This window comes from Colobus angolensis, unplaced genomic scaffold, assembly GCF_000951035.1.
Source record: "Colobus angolensis palliatus isolate OR3802 unplaced genomic scaffold, Cang.pa_1.0 Scaffold301, whole genome shotgun sequence".
Taxonomy (NCBI): Eukaryota; Metazoa; Chordata; class Mammalia; order Primates; family Cercopithecidae; genus Colobus; species Colobus angolensis.
In genome coordinates, this window is record NW_012116278.1 from 3,107,511 (window position 1) to 3,128,024 (window position 20,514).

At 42.5% G+C, this 20,514-nt stretch overlaps 1 protein-coding gene across 1 annotated transcript; it reads left to right on the top strand.

Annotated features, from left to right (window-relative positions):
* The first annotated feature begins 1,084 nt into the window (after positions 1–1,084).
* Positions 1,085–17,871, top strand: TNFSF15 (tumor necrosis factor (ligand) superfamily, member 15). Its single transcript, XM_011950081.1, has 4 exons — positions 1,085–1,414; positions 13,689–13,731; positions 14,800–14,847; positions 16,300–17,871. Exons 1-4 carry the CDS (start codon positions 1,205–1,207, stop codon positions 16,752–16,754), a joined length of 756 nt encoding a protein of 251 aa, XP_011805471.1. The 5' UTR covers positions 1,085–1,204; the 3' UTR covers positions 16,755–17,871.
* Positions 17,872–20,514: the final 2,643 nt, after the last annotated feature.

Sequence of the window (20,514 nt, forward strand, 5' to 3'; positions counted from 1 at the left end):
TCCAACACCACCTCTTTCTCCAGGAAGCCCCCTTAACCCCCTCACTGCAGGGTACTACTCCCTCCTGATTAAGAGGGTGCAGGTATTTATGAACATACATGATCCAGCAGCACCTACTGAAGTGTGATGGTGAAGAAGCCAGCAGCCAGCCTGCCTAAGTCCCCATCCTGGCTCTACCACTTGCCCTCTGTGCTTTATTTCCTTATGTGTAAAATGAGAATGATAGCTTTATTGTCACAAAAGTTATCTCAGAATCGAATAATTTTATTGATATATTTAACTTAGAGCAGTGATTGGCACAAAGTAAGCACTTAATAAATATAACCTTTTATTACATGTTGTGGCCCCCACACCCAACTGCAGGCAAAGCACATCACATGATTAATTAACTTTAGACTAATCAGGGAGTAGCAGTTAATGTTCTACTCTCACAGACAGTCACCTCCATCTGTGACCTTGTACTCTGATTAAACAATGGTCAGTGCAGGCTGGAAATACACTTTCCTTCCATAGGCAGTCATGTGCTAGAGGTTACAACTCCAAGCCGTGATTTGGAACTAGGTCATCTTCCTAGCTCCTCTGTCTTCATCCTTGGATGATCTAGGACAAGTGCCTTCACCTTTTAGAACTTTACTATTCCCATCTGTACACTGAGAATGAGTTTCTAGGAGGTTCAAAATGACAGAGGGCTAGGCAGCACTTTGCAAAGAGCTGATGCAAATGTGATTTCCGTTTCCCAACCTGCAAACCACACATCTCCCATCCCTCACTTTCACTTCCAGAAGCACACTCCCCAGACTGGCACAGCTGGTAAGCCTCCAGTGCAGGGAACAGGTATATTTTAATTTGCCCCACCCACTGACTTGATGAATTCTTTCTCTTCTCCTTCAGGGACTTTCCTAACTTCCTTCTGTAAACGAAGGAAGGAGCACATGATCATACTGTATATAAATATGCTTGGGAAAGCTTTCTTCTTCTCCTTCTTCTTTTTTTTTTTTTTTCCTTAAACCAAACTTGGTTTCTGTTGTAGGCGGTACATTCTCTAGCAGGGTAGGGCCACAGTGTGCTCTTGAAGAGGGGAGGGGAGAGGAAAAGGGAAGGAGGAGACTGAGTGATTAAGTCATCCACTGTGAGAGCTGGTCTTCTATTTAATGGGGGCTCTCTCTGCCCAGGAGTCAGAGGTGCCTCCAGGAGCAGCAAAAGCATGGCCGAGGATCTGGGACTGAGCTTTGGGGAGACAGCCAGTGTGGAAATGCTGCCAGAGCACGGCAGCTGCAGGCCCAAGGCCAGGAGCAGCAGCGCATGCTGGGCTCTCACCTGCTGCCTGGTGTTGCTCCCCTTCCTTGCAGGACTCACCACCTACCTGCTTGTCTGCCAGCTCCGGGCCCAAGGAGAGGCCTGTGTGCAGCTCCAGGTAAGCCACATGCCATTCTGAACTTGGGGGAGATCGGTGGACTCTCTGCAGGGAGCGGCCACTATTTCAGCTCTGGACAGAGGACAGAGTTTCTTGGTGTATCACATTTCTTGTTTCTACATGCAGGGGAAATGTAGAGTGGGAGGGATGGAGAGGTTCAATCTGGTGTTTGTTCTCAGTATTTCTAGGGAATGAATAGTTCCTTCTTTTAATATGGGAATAACCTTAAGCCTCATATTTTTTAGATAATTATAATCATAGTATACTGGTAATTTGGGAACATTCTTTTTATTTAAGAAAAAAACTTTTAAAATTACATAACTAACACATGGTCATTAAAAAAAGTTAGAAAATACAGATAAGGAGAGGAAGAAAGTTATCATTACTCATAATTCTTATAACTGACCACTGTTAACAGTTTGGGATATATAATTCTGTACAGAATTCTATGTAAGATGTAAAATGGAATTTTTTTAATGAGCTAGATTATTCTGAGTCTCCTAATATATTATGATTTTATTTATATGCTAATGAATTCACAACAGCATGATGCTATAGATACACATTCCTATATGTGGATGTTATAATTTCTTACCCACTCTTTTTCTTGGGTTTAGAACTTTTTCTCTTTTTAGAGCTTAAGAAAGAACCTCCTTCCTTATTATCTATCTCTAAGGTCTTGCTGGGGCCTGGGAGAAGCCTAGTCAGAAAAAGAATATACGGTCTAGGGAGAACAATGGTAGGGGCAGGGATAGGTGTCAAGAAGAAAGCATAATTCTTGGCTAGGAACATCAAAGATGTACCTCAAAACCTAAGGAATGTGTCTTTCCATTAATATCCTTTTTAAAAATGCCCCTTCATAATCTATGATGGCTGATTTCATTTCACTTCAAAGTATTAAATTGCAAAGGGAAAAAAATTGGGTTTTCAATGGGTGTAACTGGAAACCTCGTCTCTAAGCAATCCTGGCCAGCTTCAAAGCATAGACACCATGAGTAAGCCATGGAAAATCTGTAATTCTCGCTGCCCCATCAGGGTCAACAAACAGACTGTGATTCAGGCAGCAGCGTTCATAGCCAGATGCCATTGCTTGTAAAATGTAGAAATGCGCAGACAACCCGGAAATGCTGTTTATGATAAAGGAGAACCGCAGGTCATGGGAAGTCAGACTTTGACCCCTTGACCACCAAGGGGCCAGTTTCTGCTAGAAGTCAAGCCGCAGCACCCAGTTGGTGCTCTGGGGCTCTGTCCCTCTTTAGCCAGGAGGAGACAGTTGTCCTTGAATGAGACACTGAGTGGCCTCCAGAAACCTGCACTGGGGTCTGAAGGAAGCCCAGAGGCATGACAGGTTCCCATCGCCACCAAGATGATGTCTGAGAGCCCTTGGTCAGCAGAAGGCAAGGAATACTTTTGTCTATCTAGAAAACCAGCAAGCAGAACGTCACAGTCCAAGGAGGATCCATGACTTGCCCAGCCAGAAGGTGAGATGAAGACATGCGCTGTTACGAGACAGGAAGCTCAGTGAAGAAAGGCATGGGGTCTTTTTTACTCACTGCTACCCCGCCAAATCTATCACTGTGCCTGTCCAATTGCAGATGCTCAAGAAATGAATAAGGCTGACACCATCCATTCCATTATCATTAAACTCATCTTCCTGGAGAGCAGATGTGTGGAGATGATTGCAGCTCTGGGTTGCCCAGGCTCTGTAACTTCTTAGTGTGTCAGAAGAAAAGGAGAGGGAAATGGTGGTGAGGCTGGGCTCATGTAGCAATCAGGGTCCTGAAAAGAAACAGCTGGCTCACTCAAGAAAGTGTGTTTATAGAAGAATATTTAAAGAGTTTGAAGGGGTTTAAAGAAGGACCTCTTTGCTGAGATGCAGACAGATTGAAGGGAACTGAAAGGGCTGGAGCATCCAGGACTAGCAACAGTGGGAAACCAGTGACCATGCCTTGGTGCGAAGGGCACATGGAGGGAGAAGTGTTAGGAAAACCCAGAGAGAACTAAAGCCTAACAGAAGGCCTGCCTGGAAGACCTAAGGGCTCTGGAGAGAAAGGCAGTCACTGCCAAAACAGCAGTGAGAACGCAGAAGGAAGGAGGGAATGCTGACTACTCCCCCATCCCCCACCCTACCTCCAATCCAATCCCATTGACCAGGCTCAGCAGGAAGCCAGGGCTCAAAGGTCCGGGGGCAGCTGAGCCAGGAGTCAGCTTCACAGGACAGAGCAGGGCCCGGGAAGGGCTGGGAGGGGATCTGGAGGGACTGATGGAGAAGAAATGGCTCAGAGGAGATGGGAAAAGACTGGATTCAAGGAGGGAAAACCAGGGCACCAAGGAGAGCTTGGGTAAACATACAGTGAAATATGGCTCACTTCCAGCTATGAAAATAGGCATGTGGCTTCATTTCTTTGAGCTTTTTTCCTTTCATCCAAAGGGGGTATTAATATCAATACTCTGACAGCACCAATAAGGCATGTGCAGGAGGAGCATTGTGTATGTTGGAAATGTGGGGAGAGCTACATGCACATGGTGGCTGTGACGTGATCATCGCTCTACCCCAGGCACCAGGCAACTACTGAGAAAATTTGATGTTGGCCTCAGGAAGTAGGCTATTTCAACAGAGAGGCACTGTGGAATTCCAGATGTTCTCCTGGCCCAGCCACAGGGATGGAGTGGTTCAGGAAAAGCTTTCTGGAGGAGGGAAGGAAGGCACCTGGGCTAGATGCTGTGGCTGAGGTCCAGATCACAGACCCCATTATGGATAAAAACCAGTCAGATGATCACAGGTCTTTGGAGATAACAAGGCCTTTGAAGGTCAGCTAGCCTAAAGCGCCTAATTTTGCAGATAGGGACACTGAGGCCCAGGGGACTGAAGAGATTTGCCCAAGTCCATACCTCTAGTCGGTGACAGAGCCATGATTTGAAACTGGACCGTCTGACCTCCTTCCCTGTGCATTCAGGCAGCCATGTTTGTGCTGTTCCAAGTGCCAGGTGGCCACACCATGGATCAAAGGAAGAAGGAGATCAGTAAAACCATGGAGAAAACTATTACTACAACTATACCAGTTACTGAGCCTCACCCCTCTCCCAGTGAGGAACTTCACATGGCAAATCTTATGTCACCCATAGAGTCACCCATCTAGAACTCCTGGCCCAGCAGAGAGTAAGGCTGCCTGTGTTTTTCCAAAGAGAGAATTAAGAATCAGAGAGCTAGCACAGTATGCTTATGTTACAGAAATACAATTAAAAACAAAATCTGGCCGGGCACAGTGGCTCACGCCTGTAATCCCAGCACTTTGGGAGGCCAAGGCAGGTGGATCACGAGGTCAGGAGATCGAGACCATCCTGGCTAACATGGTGAAACCCCATCTCTACTAAAAATACAAAAATTAGCCGGGCGTGGTGGCAGGCGCCTGTAGTCCCAGCTACTCGGGAGGCTGAGACAGGAGACTCACTTGAACCCGGGAAGTGGAGGTTGCAGTGAGCTGAGAGCACGCCAGTGCACTCCAGCCTGGGTGACAGAGCGAGACTCCATCTCAAAAACAAAAACAAAAACAAAGTCTTCTCCCAACCTAGAAATCCTGTCCACAAAGGTAGTGGAGAAAGAAAACAGTTTTATTGTTGAATAAGCATTAAACCAGAATGTGATGCACATCACAGGCAATCTACCAAGAGATGGCAAAGACAGATATCTTACCCTCTTATGCAGCCAAGCAAATACAACCCATTACACACAAGTTAACTGAAAAAAAAAAAAGTGCATAACGGTATATATAATATGGTACACTCATTTTATGAAAATATTTACTGATATGAACATGTTTGTAAATACGTATTATATCTCAAGAAGAGCACAAAAGAAATTGGTAATTCTGCCAGCATCCAGGTAGAAAACTGGGCAGCTTGTCAACAAGGGAAGGAGGGAGTCTTTTATAAACCTAGCCTCTTTCACACAAAATGTGTATGCTACCTATACAAAAAAGTATAGAAATAATAAAACCTGTTAGGACCTTTAGATTTCTGCAGAATATTAGGCAAATGTATCTTGGAAGAGTTGAGGGTTGAAAGTTAAAACCCAGTTTGAATTCTGGCTAGACACTTCTTAACCATGTTACTTTTAACCCTTTCGGGCCTCGGCTTCTTTATGTGTGAAATGGGGATAATTACAAATAAAGTATCTGCAGTGTCTGTCATGGAGCGAGGGATTAGTAAATGTTAACAATTATTTTTATTATGATCAGGGAATTTCCCTGCTCAGGGAAATTACATCATAGAGGACAACTTCTTCACCTGCCCTGGAATTTGCCGTCGCCTGGCCAGAGAGTAGGTGTTGATGCTAGAGGGATTCTTGGTCCATGTTTATAAGCTGTCTCTGTGTTTCATTCCCCACCCAGGTCTTGCCTCCCAACCCCCACTAATTTCTCAATCCATTCTTTACCTGGCTGCACTTGACAGCCCTATAGGCTGGGTATTCTTTGGGCCCTACAGTATCTTCCACTGCCCTCAGATTGGGTCCACAGGCCCTACTCTGGCCCAGGTCCCCTGAGACCAGGCTTCCATCCTCTCTGGACACAGTTCTGGCACATGGAGTCTGTGCAGGCAAAGCAGAATGCACCAAGGTGATTCAGCCCAAGCCCAGCAGTGGCACTCAGTACCGCACAATGAATCCTCAGGGATGCCATAGAAGGCGTTCCTGCCCAGCGTTTAACCACTGCCCAACCTGTCCTTCCCTTTTCAGTCCTACTTCTAGCATCATCTGCACACTTACCCCACATTCTCCTTGGTTTCCTCCAACCTCACTTCCACACCTTCCTGAAAATCTCTACAATGCTCATGACTTTTATTCCCTGAACCATTCTTCCCCGCTGAGGCCTCCTGGTCTCCAATCAGACCAATAGGGTCCTGTAGTGATAGCTTGGGCTTCAGAGTCACACAGACTTGAGGAAAAGCCATGGCTCCACCACATCACAGCTGCAACCTCTTAATAACTTATTATATAGCAGAAACCATGCTAAATTTTTTCATATTAAAGGTTTTGAGACAAGTACATGAGATCACACCTATAAAGCATCTAGCATGGTATCTGGTAGGTAAACATGTGCAATACTTTTTTGCTATCAATACTACATGCATCATCTCAGTTAACAACGGAAATCGCACAATGAGGAAACTACTATTATTATCCACATTTTAGAGATGATGAAGCTGAGGTTTAGAAAGGCTAAACAATGTGCCCAGTGACACAGTTAAAGAATGTGACACTAAGATTTAAATCCACTCTATATATTTATCCTAATCACTATGTTGTCTGCCTCTGGGAATAAGTCCAACCAAGTATTCACCTCCTGGGATAGGCAGGAGGGTTTAACTATGAAGAGCGCCTACCCCATAGTAAGTGCTCAATAAATGCCAGTCCTCTTCCTCCCCTGGGGGCACCTATCTATACCTGGCACACAGAAAGCACTAAGTGTTTTCTGGATGGAGGGAGGGTTGGAAGGGCAGGCAAGGTACTAGATCTCCCTGGGCCATAGACTCACTGTCTATAAAATGAGGAGATTAATACACTTTCTATATAGCACTAGGGTGAGAATTCTGCAAAATGTCCAGAAAGCTGCTGTCATAGAGTAGATGCTCAGCAGATGTGATTGCCTCCCCATCCCCACTCCACCTGGGATGAGCCCTCTTATCTCACTCAAGTTGTTTCCTCTTTCGGAAGGATGGTGGATCGTGATAATCTCTTTCGGTCTTGTCTAGAGAAAACAAACAGATAGTTGAGATAAAAGTACTTTATAAATTGCAGACCTCTTATCGCTCGATGAAGATTCCCCTGCTGTAACCTCAGGAAGCATCAGCATACCTGGAAGATATTCACTCCAAAGATCAGGTTGTGGGCAAAAGGAAGGGAAAGCAGAGTCAGTGAAGGTGCACTGAGGAAGCGCAGAGGCAGGAAGGGCGAGCAAGCCTGGCTGTGAATCTTGGACATCCGGGCAGCTTGCAGCTGGTAATGGCAGAATCCATTCAACGTGAACATATCGCAGCTGGTAATGGCAGACATATTGAATATTGAACGTGAACATATTGCAGCTGGTAATGGCAGAATCCATTTAAAGTGAACATATTGCTGAGTGCAGGGGCGGCTTGGAGAGCTCCTGCATCCCCACCCAATGGAGCACACACTGCAGACCACACACTGGCTACAAGAGGTCATCTCCCAGCCTGACCCCTCCTTGTAGCTGACAGCAGCAACAAGCGGGGGATGTGAAGTGGGTAGGGCACAAATTCCATTCCCTCAACCCATTTGCATTCTGAAAGGGCAGAAGTTCAAAAGCCTGAGGAAGCCTATTGAATGGCTGTCCTTGGTGAAAAGCAGATGCCTCCCAGAGCTCCTAAAGCATCCAAATCTACTCCTTGTGATAAAGAGATACAAGGGTGACTTCTTGTACAACTGAAGTCGTAAGACCAAAAGGAGGATGTGCAGAACCAACAATACAGCCTACAATCATACGCTGAGCCCAAAGAAAGAAGGAAAATGAACCTTATGTATGTGGCCTTTCTGAGCCATCACAATAGACCTGAGAGGAAAGAATTATTGTCTGCTTTTATTGATGAGGAAACAGTTCCATTGAGGTCAAGTGACGTGCCAAAATCAGAGCACCAGGAAATAATGGAGCTGGGATTTCCAAATTTGCTCAGCTGTAAACACCAGCATCGTTGCTTTGCACTGTGCTGAATGTTGCACATAAAGCCCTATCCAGGGCACCTTGGAGGATGATGAAATGAAATGACCTCAGAATAAAACATTTCCAGGTTGGCATTATCTTTGTGCAAGTATAAACAGGAGAAGCAAAAGGAAGAGACAAAGAGGCAAACTTCTGCATATTTCTCCTGGAAGTGCTGGGAGGATGTTTTGGGTCATAAAACATTTATGCCTTTGCAATTACAGCATTTACGACAGCAAGAGATGAATATCTCTCCCTGTTTGTGAATAGAGATAGAGAGTGACTATAGTACCTGAGAGGAAAGGCTACGTGGATCATTAGTTAAAATACACTTAGGGGATTTTTCTGGGGAAATGCCAGGAAATCTCAAAGACTATCTTGCTTCAGGCTTGTTCATCTATTGTACATTCAGCTAATGTTTATGAAGCTCCTAATATGTGCCAGGGTCTGTACTTGTTCTAAAGGTTCAGATCCCAAGCCCTCCATGCACTCTTTGACCTTGGACAGTTGCTTGACCTCTTTTCATGCCATTCTAAGCCACAAAAAGGTGATGCTGACCCCTCCTTTAAAAGTAACTGGAGTATTAGATGAGGCAGACACATAAATGCCCAATACAGGACCTGGCACCTGGGAAGCATTCAACTAAACTTCAATATCCTCTTTCTGCTTTCTTCTACTCAATTTAAACAGTTAAAGTAATTCCAAAAATACCTATAGTAACAGACCATGGTTTGTTGGAGTCAGGGATTACCAGTCAACATACAAAAAAAAGAGCAAATGAGAGGAAAATTTCCCTGACCTACAAGAACTAAGGAGGGTAGATGAAGGGAAGTACCAGCTGTTTTTGCTGGGCCTAACATATGCTGGTGGGAGCAAGCATCCCATCTCCCTCTGAGATACATGCCCATGGGCATACACATTTGCTTTTTCTGACTCTGGCTCCTGGCTAAGCCTTGCCACTTACAACAAATCTTTCTAGAGCCACAGCTATGCTCCACACAGAGCATGATGAAGACTTTTAGAGGCCCTAGTACTAAACGACAAACATTTTAAATAGGAACAAAAAGTTGTCTTTCCTAGATTTTTGGATTGTAAAACTCTGGCTGAAGTCATTGCATCCTCACCCCCTCTCTGACTCTCTTTGTCTGCCTCTGTCTTCCTGATGCCTGACAATCTGTGCATTTTGCCAGTTGGATAATCTGGCAAAAGTGCCAGGCACTGTCTGAGGCACTAGGAATACAGGTCCCCACATGCAGGCAGATTGAATTTTCAGAGTGAAAAAAGTCATAAGCACACAAATAAATAATAAAATTGGATCCTGGATCTCAGCCAGTGGTTTGAGAATATATGTATAGAGGAATAATCTCAGTATCAGACACTATGTCAATTCAATTGGAGGCTAATGTTGCCATGACCAGCACCTCTCAGGAGCCAACGTCTCTTTGGTGCCCCCAGAATAATGAGAAGTGATGGAGATGAGTCAGGGCTGGAACACAGAAGACATTGCATTGGCCTGGTGTTCCCAGGAACCAGCCTGAGAGCAGGCATTGGGACAACTGTAGTGCATAAACCTTTTCCCAAATAAGCTATTATTCCATCCTCTCAAATTTCTTCCTCATTCATTACTACTTCCTTTCAGAATAATTTTCCTCCTGTGATAGACAGAGTTGTTACTAAGAGAAGCAGCAATGGAAGGTTTAGATGTTGTTCTTGGAGAAAGAGTTTCAAATGATGTCCTTCTTGTGGACTCTTGGAATGCTGTAGTCTTCAACATCTGCCAACAGGCTCAGTCACCACCTCCAGATGTTTAGTGACACACTGGACCATACTTGTCTATCCATATATGAAAATAAAATGTGTAGCCAAGTTATAGAAGTCCAGCAGAGCAAACAGGAAAGTGTGTCCACAGCTCAGATACATGCTAATGACAGTGGGATTCTGAGTCAAGAAGGAATGTTGTAAACTCTTAGCTGAGTGTCATCTTAGCCAAAGACAAGCAGGATGTTCAAAATTTCTCAGCAGAGAATTAAATAAATCAAAAGAAGGTCAACCAGGGCAGGTACCTTTCCTACACCAGCAGATGCAATCAAGATCTCTCTGATTCTCTTTGAGAACTCCACCTTCAGTTTTCTGCCTTGTCAAAGGATCAATTCCTTCAGCTCTGTCAATATCAAGAAAGACAATAGGCTACAGAATAAGTTCATTTCTGGGCTGCTTCTCCACTCCCTCAAGACCATCCAAGTTATTGATTCTGGATAAGTGATCACAGCAATTGGGTTTAGATTTTCAAAGACTGCTGTACTCATGACCCTGTGCTAAATGCACATAATGTGTTCATTTCCCAGCAGAAAGTCTTGATGTTTTCCAACTACCCCCATGTCCTGTTGAGCCTCCTTATATGTCATATCCATACATATGACACCACATCACAGATGCAGGGTATTGAGGTATTTGCTATTGTGCAAGCTGTTGGCCTTGTCTGGAATGGTCATTACCTCTTTTATCATCTGGCTAATACCTGCAAGACCTGTAAGACTCTGTTCAGGGGCAATTTCTTCTGATTCTCCCATTTCTGGGCCAGGTCTCTGTGTCCCAGAGTCTTTATTGAATGAATACTCATTCAATAAAGTAACTACACTTACTGTGTTTCTTCAGATACCTTCAATCAATTCACAGTGGTTGCCTCTCATGGCTTGGAACACAGAGGGCTTAGAGAGAAGTAAATAATGGATAGCAATACTGGGATGATAAGTTAGGACTTTGAATGCCAAGAAAAAATGAGATTGGACTGGGTCTGAAGGGCCATGAGGAGTCGTTGAAGGTTTATGAGCAGCATAGTATCTAGACAAAGTGATGCTTTAGAAAAAGCCCTCTGAAGGCCAGCCAGGAAATAGATCAAGGAAAAGGAGAAAACAGAAGTACAAAGACCCTGCCAGGGGCTGATGAAAGAATCCAGAAGAGCAGCATGCCAAGGCCTGGAATTGAAACCCCATGAGAAACACTGCAAAATAGAAGTGACAGCCCTTGGTTTTGTGGAAGAAGAAAAAAAGAAAATTTCAGGTCTGGTCATTGAGAGAAAGCAGTAATGGTGGCTTTAACAGAATTGAGAAGTGAATGGAAAGGGGCTGGAGAGACCATAAAGTCAGTTAGTCATTCAAAGACAAGATTTCTGCCCTCAAGGGGCTTCTAGTAGAGGTTAGGTAGCATGACCTGGGAGTGAAAAAAGGCTGCATGTCCCAGCTCTAACAAGATCACTGATATCGCAGACCTGCTCATAGACCTAGGCTCAGCAATGACACAATTAAATCCACATGATTACGCAGGCAGATGGCAAGACATCCAAACATATGATGCCACACCACAGACACGTGCACAGATGCTAAAACACGTCAATGTAGTCTCCCCACTGATGGAGCTGTATTCTCTCACACACAGACACACAATTCCTCATTCATGAGACAGTCCTCCCTCAGTATCCACAGGGATTGATTTCAGGACCCCAATGGATACCAAAATCTACAGATGCTCAAGTCCTTGATATAAAATGCATAGTATTTGCACATAACCTAGTCACATTCTCCTATGTACTTTAAATCATCTGTAGACTAATTATGATACCTAATACAGTGTAAATGCTATATAAATGGTTGCTATGCTATATTGTTTGTTACTTGCATTATTTTTCATGGCTGTAATGTTTTTCAAATATTTTTGATCCACAGTTGGTTGAATCTGCAGATATGGAAATCATAGAACCTGACTATACACTCACAATACACACATTTTGAGATGTAAAATAGATCAAGTGTTCATATAATAACAGAATCATTCTATTAGTGGAGATTGTCTAGCAACAAGAACCAAATCAGAAGATTGGGTTGAGTCAAAATCATATTAGAGAAGGCTTTTTTTAATATCATAAATTTTGCTTTATTTTTATTTTTATTGATATATAATATTTTACATATGTGTGGGGTCCATGTGATTTTTTTTACATACGTAAAATGTGTAATGATCAAGTCAGGGTATTGAGGGGTATCCATCACTTTGAGTATTTGTCAGTTCTATGTGTTGGGAACATTTCAAGTTTTCTCTTGTAGCTACTTTGAAATGTACAGTGTAATATATAGTTGCTAACTATTGTCACCATACTCTGCTATCAAACATTAGAACTTAAACTTTCTATCAAACTGTACATTCATACCCATTGTCTAACCTCACTTCATCCCCGTCTTCTCCCACTCACCCACCCTTCCCAGCCCCTAGTGTCTGTCATTCTACTCTTTACCCCCATGAGACCAACTCTTTTAGCTCCCACATATCAATGAGAACATGCAAAGTGTGTCTTTCTATGTCTGGTTTATTTCACTTAACATAATGACCTCCAGTTCTACCCATGTTGCTGCAAATAAGATGATTTCATTTTTTATGCCAAATGGTATTCCATTGTTTATATGTACCACATTTTCTTTATCCTTCCATTTATATCTTGATAGAGATGTGGATCAGATTGATTCCATATCTCTACTATTGTGAATAGTCCTGCAATAAGCATGTGAGTGCAAGTATCCCTTTGATATATTATTCCTTTTCTTTTGAATACATACCCAGTAGTGAGATTGCTAGATTGTATGGTAGTTCTACTTTTAGTTTTTTTGAGAAATTCCATACTATTTTCCATAGTGGCTGTACTAATTTATATTCCCATCAACCATGTATAATAGTCCAATGCATGATATTATTTCTAAGCTAAGAGCATACTTTTGCTATTAAGCTTTATGCTCAGGTATGTGAGTGGTGGTTCCTTCATTATCCATGCATTCTTTGCACCGACTCATAGATTTTCTGATTTGCTCTTCACTTCAATCCTACGAGTAATTTAAGGCTAAGTGTGTTATTATTCCCACCTTAGAAATAAAGACACCAAAGCTCAGAGAGGAAAAGTCTTGCTCAAGGTCATTTATTGTTAATAAATGATAGAACAAGGATTTAAATTCAGATCTGTCTGCCTCCAAGGCAGTTACTCTTCCACCATCATGTGGTATCTGAAATAGCTCACAAACTAGGGTAGCAGTCATTTAAAAAGTCTTTATGTATTGCATAGAAATAAGGAAGAATTGTTGAGGCTGATGAAAAGAATATAGTCATTATTTCCTTTTCTGTATCATTTTTAAGAAGAGTCCCAATTTTTAAATTATGGTAGAGAAAAGAAAATAAAGCAAGTGCCATTATTTGTTCAAATAACAAAAGCATAGACAAGGTGCTGAGTTCCCCTGGAATAGAACAGGAAAAGCTCTCAAAAAAAGAACCTTAAAGTTGAGCTTCAGAGACAAGCCTAAAAGAAAGGAAGGTCATTGGAAGTGTCAGGGGAGGAAAGTGGACAGCAGAGAGGCAAGATTCCCATCAACAAAAATATTTTCATTCTCATTTCCCTCATCACAGAGTACCCAGGCTGGGCAGCAGAAACTTTGTAATCATACCTGTGCTATGGGCAGCTGTGTGAGTGCTGGGATCAAAAGGACCACAGTTGGTCTAAACTGTGCTTTCTTTCCCAATAGGCTCTAAAAGGACAGGAGTTTGCACCTTCACATCAGCAAGTTTGTAAGTATGCTCATCTTCAATGCCTTTCCTTGTGGGGAACAAGAACATTTCTAGTGGTTCTGTATGTAGGAAGTTCAGAGATGAGTCTTTAAGTATAAGTTGCTAAGCTGAGGGATGCAAATCCAGAGGAGAAGTGAGGCTCCGCTGCAGGCACCAAGAAGGCAAAATGGCACCATGGCCAAGTGCGTGGCCTGTGGAGCTGATGGCCTGAACTCAAACCCCGACTCTGGAATCTACTAGCAGTGTGACTTTGGGCAAATAATTTCACCTGTCTCTGCCTGCATTTACTCACCTGTAACAATGGTTATACTAGATCCTACTCAACAGGGTTAATGTGAATTAAATCAGATAATTCCTATAAAGGGGTTAGAACAATGTCTAGGACATCAAAAGTATGCAATCGATTTTTGCTTTTTATCATCATCAGCAATACCATATTTATAACTGCAATTAGACCATGCCTAATCCAACATAATTGTTTCTGAGAACCAAAGGGAAATTCTAAGGTCTTCTCCAGAACTAATAGGCAAACAGAGGCCCAGACAGGGAAAAGGATCCACCAAGGTCATATAGCTAAAGAATAGTTCCCATCCACTCCTTGTCCCATTTCTTTTGGGTCTATTCAGTGAATATAGTTAAAGGGACCATGGAAGAAGGCAAAAAGCCAATTCACTCCCATGAAGGAAGTTTGAGGGAAGGAGCAGTGCGTTGTGCTTTATTGAGCATTGGCCATGTGCAAAGTTCATGCTAAGCACCTCCATCTATACTGTGCCCATCTTAGATGAGATGAGAAAATAGCATCTCAGGCAGGCTAGATAAACTTGCCCAAACCCATGGGGCCAAGATTCATTTGTGTTCAAGACTCTTTCTTCTGAGTCTTCATGTTCTTGTTGGTGCTTGCTGCAAGTGCCACATTCCAATCCAAAATCCTGCAAGGAGTGGCACTGGACCAAGTTGGAATAGATCAAGATTTCTCTCCTATCATAGGCACCATGCAACTCACAAAGGGCCATCTTCATTTCAGTCACTCTTTGTCTCATATGAAGCACATTTCTCCTTTTGTTACAGATGCACCTCTTAGAGCAGATGGAGATAAGCCAAGGGCACACCTGACAGGTAAGCCTCCCTGCTGTGTTTTATGGGAGACCATGGGCCAGAATCCTGAGATTTCTTTCAGCAGTTTAGCAAAATTCATTCTAGTGGCTTAAACTGAAAACTACATTCCTTGGTAAGAGACTCCTCCCCTCAATATTCCAGTGTGTGTGTGTGTGTGTGTATACATATGTGTGTGTGTACACACACACACACGTTTTCTTTATCCACTCATCTGTTGATGAACACTTAGGTTGATTCCATATTTTTACTGTTGTGAATAGTGCTGCAATAAGCATGTGAGTGCAGGTGTCTCAGTGGAGGGTTTTTTGGATATCTTCTTCCCTGTGGGGGGTCCAAAGGCCCATGTGTCTTGGACATTTTCTTTCAGATGCTATCAGCCCTCTTTCTTTCTCTCCTGTCTCTCTCTTTCATTCATACACTGAGTCATTCAGAAATGGCTTCTCTCCAACTCAGAGCTGCAAGTAATTCTGGATCTGGTCACAGACAAAAAGTCCCCAGAGTTGCCAATTTATCTAGTTCATCTGTGCCCTATTCAAGATGATGTAACTAAATGTTTACCTTCAGGGAGGTGTTTCCAAAGAATTTTCATCGGTGTATGGAAATCAAGAGAAATTCCATACTATCACCACTTGGCCAACTTTCCAAGTCTAGTGTAGAAATCCCATGCACCTCACACCTAGAGTTCCTATACCTCTGAGACTCCAGAGGAAAGAGCAAGACAGTACAGAAGGATATGTTAAAATCCACTGAAAACCTAGAAGGTTAAAAAGGAAGCATACCCTCCTGACCTATAAGAAAATTTGCAATCTGCAGGGGGATATCCTTGTGGCCCAAGACATTGGTGTTATCATTTGACTAAGAGGAAATTATTTGTGGTGAGCTCTGAGTGAGGATTAGGACCAGGGAGATGCCAAGTTTCTATCACTTACCTCATGCCTGTAAGACAAGTGTTTTGTTCCAACTGATGAATGGGGATAAAACAGTTCAGTCAATTACTTACAGGGCAAAGAATGGGAATTTGAAAGGTCTGGTGCCTGTCCTTGTCATAAGGTAAACAAGAGAGGCATTCATTAGTTTTATTGGAGTCATTTGGGAAAGGATAATTCTTGCAGCAAGCCATTTTCCTAAACACAGAAGAATAGGGGGATTCCTTAACCTTCACTGTTCTCCAGGATCATAGGTCTCAGGTAAAATTAAAAATTTTCAGGTCAGACCACTCAGTCTCAGAAAGGCAAAGTAATTTGCCCCAGGTAACTAGTCCAAGATACTATTCTCTTTGAACAAATGTGTATGTTCAATCACATATTCTTCATTCGTTCCTCCCCAAAGTAGTTTTTAGCTGTTAGGTATATTCGATCACTTTAGTGTTTTTTGAAAATGATATGAGACCCTTTTTTAGCAAAGTCTACAGTTCCCAGATGAGTAAATTAATCCTGTCTCTTGTCTTTGCAGTTGTGAGACAAACTCCCACACAGCACTTAAAAAATCAGTTCCCAGCTCTGCACTGGGAACATGAACTAGGCCTGGCCTTCACCAAGAACCGAATGAACTATACCAACAAATTCCTGCTGATCCCAGAGTCGGGAGACTACTTCGTTTACTCCCAGGTCACATTCCGTGGGATGACCTCTGAGTGCAGTGAAATCAGACAAGCAGGCCGACCGAACAAGCCAGACTCCATCACTGTGGTCATCACCAAGGTAACAGACAGCTACCCTGAGCCAACCCAGCTCCTCATGGGGACCAAGTCTGTGTGTGAAGTAGGCAGCAACTGGTTCCAGCCCATCTACCTCGGAGCCATGTTCTCCTTGCAAGAAGGGGACAAGCTCATGGTGAACGTCAGTGACATCTCTTTGGTGGATTACACAAAAGAAGATAAAACCTTCTTTGGAGCCTTCTTACTATAGGAGGAGAGCGAATATCATTATGTGAAAGTCCTCTGCCACCAAGTTCCTAATTTTCTTCGTTCAAATGTAATTACAACCAGGGGTTTTCTTGGGGCCGGGAGTAGGGGGCATTCCACAGGGACAATGGTTTAGCTATGAAATTTGGGGCCCAAAATTTCACACTTCATGTGCCTTACTGATGAAAGTACTAACTGGAAAAAGGCTGAAGAGAGCAAATATATTATTATGGTGGGTTGGAGGATTGGTGAGTTTCTAAATATTAAGACACTGATCACTAAATGAATGGATGATCTACTCAGGTCAGGATTGAAAGAGAAATATTTCAACACCTTCCTGCTATACAATGGTCACCAGTGGTCCAGTTATTGTTCAATTTGATCATAAATTTACTTCAATTCAGGAGCTTTGAAGGAAATCCAAGGAAAGCTCTAGAAAACAGTATAAACCTTCAGAGGCAAAATCCTTCACCAATTTTTCCGCATACTTTCATGCCTTGCCTAAAAAAATTAACAGAGAGTTGGTATGTCTCATGAATGTTCTCACAGAAGGAGTTGGTTTTCATGTCATCTACAGCATATGAGAAAAGCTACCTTTCTTTTGATTATATACACAGATATCAAAGTAAGCAAGGATGAGTTTTACATGTATATCAAAAATACAGCAGTTGCTTGTATTCAGCAGAGTTTTCTTGACTACCTATTATGTTCTGGGTGCTACCTTAACCCAGAAGACACTATGAAAAACAAGACAGACTTCACTCAAAACTTACATGAACACCACTAGATGCTTCCTGATCAAATATCAATCAGCATACTCTAAAGAATAACTCCAAGTCTTGGCCAGGCATGGTGGCTCACGCCTGTAATCCCAACACTTTGGGAGGCCAAGGCGGGTGGGTCATCTAAGGCTGGGAGTTTGAGACCAGCCTGACCAATATGGAGAAACCCTGTCTCTAATAAAAATACAAAATTAGGCAGGCGTGGTAGCACATGCCTGTAATTCCAGCTACTCAGGAGGCGGAGACAGGAGAATTGTTTGAACTGGGGAGGCAGAGGTTATGGTGAGCCCAGATCACACCATTGCACTCCAACCTGGGTAACAAGAGCAAAACTCTTTCTAAAAAATAAAAAATAAAATAATAACTCCAAGTCTTTAGAAAATATCATCTGAAACTGTTACATCAGATTTCTGGCACTCTCCTGACTGTGGAAGATAGCCAACTGACTGTGGATAGCCAGCTGATTAGTTCCCTGAAGAAACCTGAAGGCAGACACCTAGTTAACTAGATCAACTATATACTGCCAACTCATTGGATGCTGGGAGACAATGGACTTATTCCCTGGAGGAGAGGAAAAAACAAGTCAATCACCAAATCTGAAGAAGTTAACCTAGATCTTTGAGGTTTGATTTGCAACTTTATATACAGAGTATTATGTGGGTATTTTTCCTTTAAAATATTCAAAGGGATTTACATATGGGATTAGCCAATGAGCCTAGCCAAGACCTTCCCTGAAGGAGAGGCTGGACATTGCGGAGGTCCCTTCTGTATTTCAGTGGGTTCGTATCCTCTAGTCTGTATGAGTTTCCTATGCTAATACGTCAAGGGCAGGAGAGGCAACTCTGTTCTCTTAGCCTTTGTTGACTTGCCTGTAAAGCAAGAATCTGCCCATTTGTTTCCAAGGAGCAAATGAGCTCATGAGAATGAAACATGTTAACTTCATGCATTCTGTGCCATCTGAGCATTTTGGCATGATATGACCCTATTATAAATGCTTCCTATTCTGGGAGACCTCACAGATGAGTCTGAGAGCAAATTTGGCACCAAAATCACTCTCACGCTGGTCTCCAGTAGACTGTAGAGGCAGAGATGCGTTTGAGAGGCTCCTGAGCAGAGTGTCCAGTGTAGTAGGAGTACTTGATCAATATTTCTTGAGTTACAATTAAATAAAAATTAATTTCTGATTTCTCAGTTTGGAGGTTAAGGTTCTAAATATATTTTCTAACCTCTGCTAGGCTAACTTAAACCAGGCCTTTTTCTTGCCTTCAGTTTCTCAAAACAGTCAGCACAGACTCAGTGGGAGCACAGAGGAGTGTGGTCACCTCCACCTGGCTCACCAGAGTCTTCATAGAGGAAGTGAAGCCTGGAAGAAACTGGGGGGGGCCCAGATGACCACAGGGAAAGGGCATCTCAGATGGAGGAATTACCCTTGACTTAAAGCAGAAAAGAAAGATTTCTCAGTAACTCCAAAACTTGCTTGACGAGAGAATATTCCCTCAACCAATTCCTAGGACAATATTTATTGGTAAATCAAGAATGTTTCCTCAATAACTCTAGTCTAGCTCCATGATCAGAACTAACACCCATTAAAAGCATAAAATGTTCTTTCTGAACCAGTCTTCATGGTGCATGAGAGCATCAAGCAGCTTGGGTATGCAGGAGGAGATTTGCACAGAAGAGTGGCCTGCTCAAACCTGCCCACTGTTCTGTAGGTGATCTGGTGGATCTGGAAATTTATCCCAAGACAGGAATTTCCTAATATTCGAAGACAATTGAGGCTTTGGGAAATTTTCTGCTGTGTATTTATTTGGCTCCTGTCGTAAGCTTGTTTTTTAAAGAATGTATCATAGCTCAAGTTTTTACTGCTGATTTTGCTAAATTCTGTACAGTACAGTATATTTTTTACAGAAAGGCACAGTCAGATGTTCCTAATATGGCTCATGTCAGAACTTCTGTTCCCAAGGCATTACCTCCATAGCAAAAATTAGTGCACTGTTTTCAAAAGTGAGGTGGGAAAATGCTTTTAAGATCATGTGATGTTCCCCTAAAAGGGGTTAATGGGGTGTATTCCGGGTTTGGGAGGGAGGAAGAAGCATGCTTTAGAAAATAGTAAATTTAGGGAGCAAATGCTTTGCTGATTAAATGTCGCTCAAAAGGCTGAATTCAAATCAATTCCACAAACATTTACTGAGTACCTACTGGCCCTGGGGACACAGAGATAAATTATTTAGTCTCAGATGCGCTCATTCTAACTTCCCAGCACCTCTACTGTCTACAGATTCTTTAATTTATATTGGTTGTATCTGCTAATTAATTTGCTAACTTTAGGCACATGGATCTATTCTCATTATGAAAATGGATGCCATTTGATGAAGGCTGATGACTAACAAAATGATTTAAGTGGTTTTTTAAAAATAGCTACTCAAAGGATAGTTTTCCATAAATCAAGAAGGTAAAAAACAAAGTTACCCTTTTTTATTGTAGAATCCATTATTTAAGTCACAGGTAGAGAGAGGTTATTATTTGCTATACTCAAGTTTGATCATCAACAACCTTAAAAATATTGGAACTTCATGGATGACCCAGAAATGCTTTGAAAATCTGTGTTCCTCAGCAAATACAGAGACCATGATCAAAATGCACACAATCACTAACAGTTTGATGCTAGCATGGTTTCAGTCTATTTGGGAGAACAGAATTGCTTATGCTACTAAAATTTCTAATTTTTTTTTACTAAGGTACAGTAAGAAAAGGGAAAAGTGTACCTTTTTGCTTCCTGAAATATGTCAGGTTGAATCAATAACAGAGCACACCAGAACTCTTGGCTTCATTTCAATCTATTCAGTTCTCATCACCCCAGAGGAAATTCTGCCTCTGTGCTAGTCAGTAATCCCCCTGGATTATAAAAGTTTAACTAACTCACTGTGCACAAGGCATGGCCATTGCCAACATTCTCTTGCAGTGTATTTTCCCAAGCCCTTA

Excerpts from the sequence above, each read along its gene's own strand:
- TNFSF15 (XM_011950081.1), top strand. The coding sequence starts at position 1,205 with ATGGCCGAGGATCTGGGACTGAGCTTTGGGGAGACAGCCAGTGTGGAA. Across the intron at positions 13,732-14,799 it reads ACCTTCACATCAGCAAGTTT|ATGCACCTCTTAGAGCAGAT; the intron begins GTAAGTATGCTC and ends CTTTTGTTACAG. Across the intron at positions 14,848-16,299 it reads GCCAAGGGCACACCTGACAG|TTGTGAGACAAACTCCCACA; the intron begins GTAAGCCTCCCT and ends TTGTCTTTGCAG.